This window comes from Uranotaenia lowii, chromosome 3 (assembly GCF_029784155.1).
Source record: "Uranotaenia lowii strain MFRU-FL chromosome 3, ASM2978415v1, whole genome shotgun sequence".
Classification (NCBI taxonomy): domain Eukaryota; kingdom Metazoa; phylum Arthropoda; class Insecta; order Diptera; family Culicidae; genus Uranotaenia; species Uranotaenia lowii.
Window position 1 is genome coordinate 184109267 of NC_073693.1, and position 12624 is coordinate 184121890.

The window sequence follows — 12624 nt, forward strand, 5'->3', positions numbered from 1 at the left end:
CAGCCGGGGTAGAGATGGTTTTATTTTGTTGTTGTTTGTATCGCCAGCAATCGTTTGTGTTCGCGTGAAAAATGTTTGTGTGTGGGTGAGCATGGATCAAACAATCGTCGTGGAATCATCGAATTTGTACAGACCATTTGTGTAGTCTATGGCCCGCTTAAAGCGCACGCTGGGATATGTTAAACCATTTGTTCGCGACGAACGCACCCAGCAGCAACCCAGTAAACATGAATCGACAGAGAGGTAACTCAAATCGACAGAGGGATCGTATCGATCTCTCTGGCGATTTTGCATTATCAAATCGGCAGAAAGGAACACACCATACGCGTGCCTTGCGTGAGTGCCACGAAATAATCTAAGACACGCCCTCCAGAGAAACACACGAACACAATCCCAATCGTATGTTTCCCTTCGAGACGCGTGTTTGCCTGCCTGAGAAGTCGACTGCTACGATTGAAAGCACGCATATAAAAAAAGACGGGGAAGAAGTGCGAGCACACCGTACGAGTGAACGATTGAATCTGATTTCGCATGTACGCATTCGTATTCGTTGCCTCTAGGTATCTCGGCAGGACAAACCGAATGAGAATATTTGCGTTCTCAGAGTGTCGCCGAAATTAACCGTTTTATTCTAAGGCTGATGTCATGCTGAAGCTACAAGCAACGCAACGCGTTCACACGACAAACCAGCTCTCATTTGATCTCCATGGAAAAGGCGCAGACCTGTCGTACTGAGCGCTTTGTAAAGCGCGACAAATCCATATGGAGATCAAATGAGAGCTGGTTTGTCGTGTGAACGCGTTGCTTGTAGCTTCAGCATGACATCAGCCTAAGTTCGGTGACTCAACTCTCAATTTTTTGCATGCTCCGTCGATTTTTGAGAGGACGCGCTTACTGGGTAGGCGTTTCCATCTGGCGCAAGCACGAGATTCTGTGCTTGTGTGACAGCCTATTTAAGGGCGCATTCTAAATGCGCCTTGAGTTAGTTTTAGGAAAGAATGTCTCCGTGTTAAACTCCCATGACAAAGAAAAAAAAAGCACCTTGAGTTAGTTCCGTTTTGTAAGCAATGCAATTAAGTTGTGAAGAAAAAATAAACGTGACAAGAGACAAAGAAGAAAAATTTATTGGTGTTCCTGCCTTTCTCGTCTTGAAGTTTGATTCTCTGCTCTGTTCCACTGCTTAGATATCCGATAGTGATTGGTGGCGCAAACCCGGTTTTTGTCAGAACCAAATCAAGAGTTTAGTCTTCCCGCGTCCAGACCAATACTATCGATCCAGTGTGCCGTGTCTACTGAAGAGAAGGCTCTCTTCTGAAACGTGTATCCTTGTGCGCTGTTCGCACATCGCTTGCCAGTCCGGAAACAAGCAGTCCACTAGCAGATCCATCCCGTGTGAGTCACACGTTAAAAAACACCATTAATGCCTGAAAAATAACCATAATCGAAGTTTTCCTGGGTTAACTCGTTTTATGAGTTTTCAGCGTAAACTCATAAAATGAGATTTCAAGGAGAACTTGCATTCTGGTTATTTTTCATTCGTTTTCGAAAAGTAAGATAATGCTTAAAAAATAACTGTTTTCAGAAAAAGGAAACGCTTATAAATATTGGTTTATGAATAGAAGGCAAATTTCCGCAATTAGTTTGATATTTTTGAAAAAATACGATCAAAATATCTTAAATTTATTATTTTTCATTTAAAACAACAAAATGTTGAGCATGTAATATCCTCAAGGTGTCTCGAATTACGAAAGACACTGTACACTATTGATAACAGATAACTACTGATAACATCGCATGGATTGCGATTCGAAACCTTACACACTATGAGAATAAAAAGACAGACAGTCTATTCGAAGCCGTGAACGTTAACGGAGTCATCTAAGAACGTATCTTTATTTAAAATCAAAAGGAATTCCTAAGTAACTACTTAAATCAATTGCATGCAAATAGTAATATATTACAGTGGCGACGAGGTAAGAACAAAGATTTATAATCTTTGAAAGAATCCAGATCGCGGAAGTTTAAAATTCTGGAGAAGTATAAGCTACCAGTTGGTAAGATTGATTGTAGTGTGGTAAGGCTACTAAAGCTGTTGTTGCAGACATTGCTTCTGGCCAGGGCAATTGTTGAGCGATTACCCGCATGGAGCAGTATTATACAATGACTATTCTCATTATCTTCTTCCCGAGACACACGAAAGATTACTTCTATAGTTTTGGATTATTAATGTAAGATAAGGCTTATCATTTTTTCATGAAATGGAATCGTATGGACGCACTTTACGATACAGCTAACGGGTCGTTAAGTAGAGTAACGATTCAATTTTTTTGCTTTTTTCTACTCGCTCCGAGCGAGTTGTATGATACATGGAATCTTCACTTAATGCTTTTCCCATAAAAAGAATAACGATACAACATATCGTGTAGTTTTGATACAATTATTAAAATTAAAATTATTGAAATGGAAATCAGTTTAAAAATTAAAGCGTTTTATTCACAACACATACATATAATTTATTTAAAATACACATAAATACAAAAAAAAACACTGTTCACACTTCAAATAGTGTCGTCGTGCTGCTGTTCCCGATGCTTATTTGATTAGTGCTGTTGTCGTCCACCGACCCTCCCACCGTTGGAACCGGTGCAATTGCCTAACGGACCGGCTTAACATAACAATTTTTCCGTTGAAAGGGATCCTTAAGTTAATTCTGGCGTCTGCGTTTTGATCTGAAGACATCCGGCTAGCTGCGACTGAAAAAAAAATAATTTTCTGTTGGTAAAACTGAAAATTGCCAATAAATCAGAGTACTTACCCTCGCACAACCAGAACTGGCGCTGTCGCCAACCGATCCTTTGCACCATCGGAACCGTTACTGTTGCGTTCCGAATAATCCTGAAAAAGTGGAATTTCCTCGAACTGTTCCGGCGAAATAAATTTTATATTCTGCACAAATTTAACCACGTGTGATGTGACAGCAGAAAATTTTGGGGTGCGTTGCTAAAATTATCGAATATTTTTCATGATCATTAGTTGTATCTTTAAGGAATATTTTTTTATCTTATCGTCGCGTTGCCAAATTACACAAATAGTTTTTGGAAGATTAATCTTATCTTTTAGAAATGGTTTTTTTTCGTTTCTAGCAAAGGCACATTAGCAATGACCCAAAAGAAATCGTAACTATTAATGTAATCAGAACCGAATAATTCGAAAGATGCATCGTATGGTTTCTAGCTATGCGGGTAGAAGTTAACGTAAATGTTCTACTAATGATTTTAACTAAAACTGTGATTAATTGAAAAAACAGAAGTACATACTTCAAAATCTCAATATTAACGTGGTTTAACGCCATTTTGTTTGATATTTACTCCTCTGAATCTATAGGTTTGGCTGAGCCATTGTTCTATACCCACCCGGATTTGGCAAGCGCGTAAGAGAGGCTAAATTATAGCAAAGAACAGAACAATTGGATAGTGACCATATCACCAGAGCATATTCGGCAGACGAGGATCAAGTGAGATAGATCGGTGACCAGTGAGCTGCAAAATCATTTCGGCAGAGACACTGTGAGGAGCACTTCGGTCCGAGTTGGTTTAATCTGCATGCAGTGATAAAACCAATTGCGCTCTCAACTTGCTGTTGTTGTTGCTTGATGGTTGGTGCTGCTAAGGTTGCTGTTGAGGTTGCTATTGTTGTGAACCACGGAAACTGCGAAGACAACTGGTCGGGTTGTTGAACTATATTGGAAACAGGCAGTTAATGCTGCTGACCCCAGAGCATATTGCTGATTTATAGTTTCGTGATCATCAGAAGGTTTAGCAAACCGTCACTGGTGTGGACGTAAGTCACCGAGTCACGTGAGTACCACGAATTTTGCTTTCATTTGGATCATTTTTTTAAACCTACAAAATGTCGATACCTGGAATGATTGGTACTATGGACCACTTTCAAGTGGGTAAATCTTTTTCTAATTATATTGAGCGTTTTGAAATTTTGTGTGGGTTGAACAAAGTCACTGAAGAAACCAAAAAATCGTGGTTTATATCCTTGAGTGGAGACGACGTTTTTGATGAAATTAAGCTGATTTTTCCTAAAAGGGAAGTCAAGGATTTAACTTACGATGAAATAATAGCAAAACTCAAAACAAGGTTTGATAAAACTGAGCCGGTTCTTATGAACCGATATAAGTTCTATAACCGCGAACAGGGGGCTAACGAAAGTGCTGAAAATTTTGTGCTTGCAGTTAAATTAATGGCTGAGAGCTGCAATTTTAGGGATTTCAAAGATGAGGCGATAAGAGATAGGCTGATTATTGGGCTTGCGAACAAAGATTTACAGTTCAAACTGTTATTGGAAGATGACATTGGGTTGAATACACTTGAAAATAAAATTATTAATAACGAACGCGCTTTGGGGCAAGCAAAGTTAATAGGTGAACATACTTCAACTAATGCAGATGTCCTATCCATCAAGCATCGCCTGGGAAGAAAAGAATATTTCGATAATGAAAGGAAATTCCAGAACAAAAATGAAATGCATCCAAGACGGTTTAGATCGCGTAGTTTTAGCAGAGATAGGGGTTCAGGTAGAAGGAATTTTCATTATGACAGACGTGCAAACCGTAATCAAGCTTCGACTTATCACAACGATTGGAATTTTCATTCATCTGCAGTGTGCAATAACTGCAGAGAAAGAGGTCACATCCGCCGAAACTGCCCTCATTTTAAAAACCCATCCGTAAAATTTGTGGAAAATGTTGACAAAATCCAGGATCAATCAATTGATAAATTCGATCGTTTGAAGTTGAATGACAATAGTGATGATTCTGAAGTAGAATGTTTGATGATATCTGCGGTGAATAATATAAGTGATCCTTGTATAGTAAATGCGAAAATCGATGGTAGAGTTTTGAAAATGGAGATTGACACTGGCTCGGCAGTAACTGTAATCAGTTACCTGATGTATAATAATCTATTCAGAAAAATTCCATTAGTTCATTGTAATAAGAAGCTAGCGGTTGTGAATGGTGCCAGATTAGTAATAGCTGGACAGATTTTAACAGAAGTTTTTCTTAACGGATTTATGGAGAAAGCCAGATTGATTGTATTGAAAAACGATAATGATTTTAAACCGTTGATAGGCCGCGATTGGTTGAAAATTTTCTATCCAAACTGGAAGAAGAGTTTCATCAATCATGATAATGAATTGGTCAACAATATAGTAACGAATAAAACAAGAGAAGAAACAATAGGTAAACTAAAGGCTCAATTTGCGTCTGTCTTCGATAAAGATTTTTCTAAACCAATTTTAGGTCATGAAGCTGATTTACATTTTAAACCCGAGCAACCAATTTTCAAAAAGGCGTACCAAGTTCCGTACAAAATCAAGGAAAAGTTCTTGGATCATTTAAGCATGCTGGAAGGTCAAGGCGTTATAACCCCGATAGAATCAAGTGAGTGGGCCTCTCCGGTAATAGCTATAGTAAAAAAAGATGGGGGGATCAGAATGGTCATAGACTGTAAAGTTTCCTTAAATAAGATTTTAATACAAAACACTTATCCACTTCCACTTGCACAGGACATATTTGCATCTTTAGCAGGATGCAAAGTGTTCTGTTCACTAGATCTTTCTGGAGCCTACACTCAACTGCAATTATCAAAAAGATCTAGAAAATATGTGGTTATAAACACTGAAAAGGGTTTGTTTACCTATAACAGATTACCACAGGGAGCATCTTCTTCCACAGCAGTTTTCCAAAATTTGATGGAGAAAATTTTAAAAGGAATTAAAAACGTCAATTGTTATTTAGATGATGTGCTTATTGCTGGGAAAACCTTTGAAGAATGTTTGGACAAATTGATTCAAGTTCTCAATAGACTTGTCAATGCAAATATTAGTGTGAACTATAATAAATGCAAATTTTTTGTAGATTCCTTGCCTTATCTAGGTCATTTGATAACTAAAGATGGATTACGGCCATCCCCAGAGAAAATTTCCACGATAGCTAAAGCTAAGGCTCCTGGAAACGTAACTGAGCTGAAAGCCTATCTGGGATTAATTAATTATTATAACCGTTTTATACCGAATTTATCTTCAAAGCTAAGGTGTTTGTATGATTTGTTAAAAAAGAATACTCATTTTAATTGGACAGAGCAATGTAATCAGGCTTTTCTGCATAGCAAAAACACGTTATTGAATGCTAATATTTTGGACTATTACGATCCAAAAAAATCGTTGGTTGTAATCACAGATGCCTCCACGTATGGATTAGGGGGAGTACTAGCACAAATTGACAATGGTGTGGAAAAGCCGGTATGTTTTACATCCTTTTCTTTGAACTCCCAACAGAAATATCCTATCCTACATCTGGAGGCGTTGGCATTGGTTTGTGTTATAAAAAAATTCCATAAGTTTTTATTTGGTCAACCTTTTGTAGTCTACACAGATCATAAGCCGTTACTGGGAATTTTCGGTAAAGAGGGTAAACATTCGTTGTACGTAACTCGACTTCAAAGATATTTATTAGAATTGTCAATCTATAATTTTGAAGTTCGATATCGTCCGGGACATAAAATGGGCAATGCCGATTTTTGTAGTCGATTCCCCCTCGAGCAGAAAATTCCTAGTTCTCTCGATCAAGATCATGTATATTCAATAAATTTTTCTTCTGAGATGCCGTTGAACTTTTGTTCTATTGCTAAGGAAACTAGTTCTGATAAATGTCTAAGTAAAATAATTGAGTATTTAAATCAAGGTTGGCCTAAGAAATTAGACATGGAAACTAAAGAATTTCATGGATTGAAATCTAAACTACATTTGGAGCAAGGAGTGCTTTTGATGGATGGCAAAGTTATTATTCCTTCTAGTTTAAAAGATGATATTATGAATTTATTACATTCAAATCATGAAGGCATAATAAAAATGAAAAAATTGGCTAGAAAATATGTATATTGGAGAAAAATTAATGAAGACATTGAAAATTTTGTAAAATGTTGTGCAACTTGTGCTAAAATGGAGACAAAGATAAATAGCTCTCAAAATGAACCTTGGACGCCTACTACACGTCCGTTTAGTAGGTTGCATGCCGACTTCTTCCATTTTGATGGAAGCACTTTTCTTTTAATAATCGACAGTTTTTCTAAGTGGTTAGAAATAGATATAATGTCGAGAGGAACTAATGCTAAACAAGTTATAAAGAAATTTTCATCTCTATTTTCTCGCTTCGGTTTGCCTGACGTAGTCGTAACCGATGGAGGACCTCCATTCAATTCAGGAGATTTTGTCATGTTCTTAGAAAAGCAAGGAATCAAGGTTTTAAAAAGTCCTCCTTACCATCCCCAAAGCAACGGACAGGCAGAAAGGATGGTAAGAGTTACAAAGGATATCCTTAAGAAATTTTTAATTGACCCGAAAACAAAATCCTTGGATCTTGATGACCGTTTAAGTTTTTTTCTCATGAACTATAGAAATAGTTTTATTGGACAAGATAGCATTTTCCCAACGGAAAAGGTGTTGTCGTATCAACCAAAGTTACTATTGGATTTATTAAATCCATGTAAAAGTTACAAAAATCATCTCAGTGAACAACCAAAGAAAAAATACAATTTCGATCATGAAGTTGTTCCTCCCCAAAACCCATTAGATAAGCTACTGGTCGGGGATATGTTATACTATAGAAATCCTAATCGAAAAGATTTTCCAAAATGGTTAGAAGCTAAATTTATAAAAAAAATGTCTAAAAATATATTTCAGATTTCCATAAGATCCCACGTACTATCAGCGCACCGAGATCAACTAAAACCCTGGCATCTAAAGAAGCGAAGTTCCATGTTACTAGTAGGTCTGCGGAATAGCACTAAAAGGACCAGGATGGAAAGCTCGGATGAGGAGGATTTCTTTGGTTATCCAGCTGAAGAATTAAAAGAAAATTTAGAAGTGGTTCGACCGAAAAAGAAACCGCATGTGCATGAAAGAAGCCCTATCTTAACAAGATCCCGTACACGATACGAAGAATGTGCATAACTTGAATTCAGTAATGAAAAAAAAAAATATATATAAATATTAAAAGATTTGGTAAAAAATTATAAAAAGGATTTGAGATCCTTTCTTAGAAAAGGGGAAGTACTGTAATATCCTCAAGGTGTCTCGAATTACGAAAGACACTGTACACTATTGATAACAGATAACTACCCAGGCAACCATTAAGCACTGTTATAAGCCGTTTAACAGACGCATAACAGCATTTCAGTGTCTATTGGCTGTATATTATGTTAACAAATGCCAGAAGGCTCTGTGACATCCAAATGACATATAAGCCCTGTATAAGCTAAGTGGGTTGATATCAAAGCTTTTAACCGGCTTGGACGTGACGTTTTCAATAAAAATAAATAAAAATCAACGACATTAGTGTGTAAGTGAATTCCTCTGGAGTTTGTTTTCCTAAATCCTTCGATTAAACCACGAAAAGATACTGCGTGCTGCCCTCCCGGGCGGCACTCCTCGCTACTGCTACTCCTGTTGGCGGCCTCATTGCTGGACAGCGGTCTCATCACTGCTGGTAACGCTCCTTGGCGGTCTCTCGCTGCTGCTACTCCTGGAAACGGCTCCCCATTGCTGTCGTTCCTGCGTGCTGTCCTCTCGGACGGCCCTCCTCGATTCCGCCACTTATGTTGGCGGATCCTCATCGCTGGTCGGTGGCCTCATCGTCGCTACTACTGCCTGACGGCGGTATGAAACTGATGACATAGACAAAGAAGGACCTGATCGCGCGATTCTGGGAGGTGAAGGCCGAGCTGTTGAATCGGCGCGGTTAGTAAAAAAGTCCATAGAACCTGCGCCGAAGGAACACAGTGTCTACACACAGAGAGAAAAAAAGTGAAGTTCTGAAGCGAGTTTAGGCTTCTACGGTGTAAATTGTTTGAGTCTAGTGATTGTTCTTAAACAAAAAATGTGTTTAAATAAATAAAAATGTTTACACATCATACGGAATGTTTTATTTCTTCCCTTTCAGAATTTATATCTTGACCTGAATTATAAAAATTATCATTTGAAGGTAGCGAGAATGCGGCATTTCAATTTAAGTACGCCGAATTTCTTATGCCTGACGAATGGATCAATTAGATCAATCAGCAAGGGCGTTGATGAATGATAAGCACTTCTAATCAAGAGTTCGATTCCGGTTTCTGCTGTAAAGTTCTATTCGCCGCAAAAAAAACAGCTGGATAAAGAAGGAGTAAGTAAGAAAGAAACAAACAACGTCGCGGCAGAAACGACAAAACATAAACAATTTTTTTTTTTCTCCAGTGGGTTGTACCCACTGGACAATTATTGACAGCTTTCCGTATAGGCCGTATAGAAGCCGAATTGCACGCCAAAAGTGGCATTTAATCAGCCCTTAAGTTGAATTCAGAGCTAGTAGGCTCTGTAGGACATTTTCTATATGGCACTATAATGCCAAATTAGTGCCGTTTTATTCGGCTTAATGGTTACTTGGGTACTGATAACATCGCATGGATTGCGATTCGAAACCTTACACACTATGAGAATAAAAAGACAGACAGTCTATTCGAAGCCGTGAACGTTAACGGAGTCATCTAAGAACGTATCTTTATTTAAAATCAAAAGGAATTCCTAAGTAACTACTTAAATCAATTGCATGCAAATAGTAATATATTACAGAGCAAAATATTCATTTTCGATTAATACCTTTGTGCCTCTCGATGGATTCCAATGACTGGGCCATTCCGTGCCGTGATAGGCAGTGCCTCGGAAGGCAGGACACATGGCTTCAGGGAAGTTAGACGACATCCCTCTTCAATGTCTTTAAGGCACGCATCTTGTTTCCTGAACTAATTTCCGGAGCGCTACCGGAACAAGGGAATCAAGAAACCCTCTATCAGATCCGACAACAGGTTGCGTCATTTTAAAGTTCGGCAACTTTCTCGTCCGGCTTTTATTTGTCCCGGATTAACAGGACTTGGGTAAACTAAGTCTTTCACTTTGCACTGCCTGGAAAAGGAATAAGAAGGTTGGTGAGTGGACGAATTTCAATGAAATTGTATATTGACTACTGTTTCTATTTTACTGCGATTCGACTTCTGCTGCAAACCTAACAAAACAGATTATGCAGCGGAGTCGAAAAAAACAGACACTTGAGCTGCGACAGACACATGGCGACTTTATTTTTCAGTCATTTTATTATTGATTTTTAACCATTATCATCATTTTCATCATGAGGAGTTCAAAGGGTTGAAATTCAACAATTTATTAAGATTGAAAAATAACAATTATGAGAGTTCTTTCAGAAATATCATGGTTGCGACCAGCGTGCGACTCCTGGAGGTGAGTGACTCGACTACCGTAACCTCACACACGCGCGCAAAATAAAGCCTAGTCCACACTATAGGCAACATGAACTGCGATTTTTGTTATGAGACGGACTTTGTTGTCTGTTGTTGTCGAAATCCTGAGACGGTCTCAGTGTCTCCCGAAGAAAATGGGAGACGCTGAGACCGTTTCGAGACGAACCGTCTCCTAGTTTGGACTATAGGCTTAAGAGCCGCCCAAGTAACCATTAGGCCGTCGAAAACGGCCCTTAGCTGGCATTATAGTTTTTTTAAAAGTTTTATTTTTGACACTTTACCAGCATTATGACATTCGTGTTTAAACGGCATTATTGTGGAATATAAAAAATGCCTCACAAAGCCCAAAAGCTTTGAATGCCATTTAAGTGCTGATTAAAAACCGATTTTGGCCTACAATTCGGCTTACGAAAAGCTGTCAAAAAATTTCCAGTGGGTACAACCCACTGGATGAAAAAAATAATAAAGAAAAAAAAAATTATGTTTTGTCTTTTTCCCCCCAAAGCTGTTTTGTTTCCTATCTCCATTAAAGTAAAGCCCTAAAATAAAAGTGCGGCAGACTGAATTTTCACCGATTTGGCAGCACTAAAAAGCATTCGGGTGACGATTTTAGGTGACAATTGTCGGTACCTTTTTAGGTGGTGACAAGATAGAAATTTAATGAAATTTTTCATAAGCAAACTTAGTTAGGCTCTGAATAGTTAATCACAGATAGGAATGGCAATTTTTAGAAAAACCAGATATACTTATTTACCTTTTTAAAAAAAAATCAATTTTTTTCACCCTGTGAAAAAAAAATTGCAATGTTAAACGATTTAAAGAGCTGATTTTCAAATCCAAATCTAAAGTTTTTTTTTTCTGCAGGTATAAAGTAATTTATTTAAGAAATAAAAACCCAAATTTTAATTTTACTATAATAGCACAATATTGGTATGAAGGTGTTGATGATAATCCTTTCAACGAGTGATCATCTCCAGTTTTGCCCAACTCCAGTTGGATCCATAGAAGCCTGGAACTGGGGCTTTCTGACGAAAATGTTTTCTGGATCGCATCCGCATCTGATAGCCGATAGGTTATCCGGTTGCTTCCAATTTTCAGCGGCATTCCATTTTGCTAACAATATCTGCCTCCTTCAATTCACACCTACGAAAATTGCAAAAAAAATATATCCGGATTAGCTCGGATCATTTCTTTTTTTTTTAACTTACTTGTTGTTAAATCCTTTCTTATCCAGGGACAATACAATACCGGTTTGTCGGGACAGCAGCCGACGACTCATGCATTCGTTTTGCGTATTTTCCTCTAGGTATCATCGTATCAGCCAACTACAAGGTTATGTATTCACACCATCCGCTGCACTCCTGAACTTCTTATCTAGCTCGAATGCCTTGCTTAGATCGTGCAATTCGACGGTAGGCTTTTCCGAACCGAAAATCTAACTAGTTGAATTAAAAACTAATTTAAAAGTTTGAAAGCGCTTACAAAACAAAACAAACCAAACCGGTTAGACACATGAGTTCATTTGGTCACTCACCCACAAATGAGCACCTGTCACTTCACCAACACCGACTCCGGGAATAAGGTGACAAAGCTCACGGTGACTCGAGGTGACTCGACAATCGTCACCTCATTCGCGGCGCAGAATAAGACCCGAAGCGCTTCTTTCCGTTTTGCTCCAATGAATTTTCTCTGCATTCTTGATTAATTTCAATAAAAAAAAATGAAAATCACCGTCGCATAGATTACAATACCTCCCACGAATCTGAAAAGGTAAAAATGGTTATGCTCGATTGGAACGACTTTTGACAGTTCGATTGGAACTCCGCGGTGACAGTCTGCCGCACTTTTATTTTAGGGCTTTACATTAAACAACGGAGAGCAAATTAAATAATATTCACTAAACGAAAATCAACTTCACAATCTGCAACACAGCTGCACATCTTCAAGAAGTCATGCGAATGTTTTCGTTATTGGCAGTGTTGAAAGATTATAGAAGCTTTTTCAGTGCTGCCAAATCGGTGAGAAATTCAGTCTGCCGCACTTTTATTTTAGGGCTTTAATTTCCATCACCCCCGTTTTCTAGACGTGATTTTTTGCCGAATGGAATATTGCTCAAGGACCGAACTCTTGGCAAGTCATGAATTGATTTGACTTTGCATTTTTCAGTGCCTCAGCTTGTTAGAATCGTTTTGGTCCTACTTCCCTGCGCTAGCTCAACAGGGGAAAATGTAATGATCACCGGAGAAACTTTTACAACAATTAG

The 12624-nt window shown here is 38.2% G+C and overlaps 1 protein-coding gene across 4 annotated transcripts in view; it reads left to right on the forward strand.

Moving 5' to 3' along the window:
* LOC129751902 (alpha-1,2-mannosyltransferase ALG9) overlaps window positions 1-12624 on the forward strand; it is a 35390-nt gene that overhangs the window by 1614 nt on the left and 21152 nt on the right. Inside the window, exon 4 of one of the 4 annotated variants that reach the window (XM_055747670.1) lies at window positions 7753-8419. The exons of the other annotated variants lie outside the window; for them this stretch is intronic. Within the exon in view, the coding sequence (XP_055603645.1) occupies window positions 7753-7762 (10 nt within the window). The 3' untranslated portion in view covers window positions 7763-8419. Of the gene's footprint in view, window positions 1-7752; window positions 8420-12624 lie in introns of those variants that run through there. 4 annotated transcript variants of the gene reach the window in all.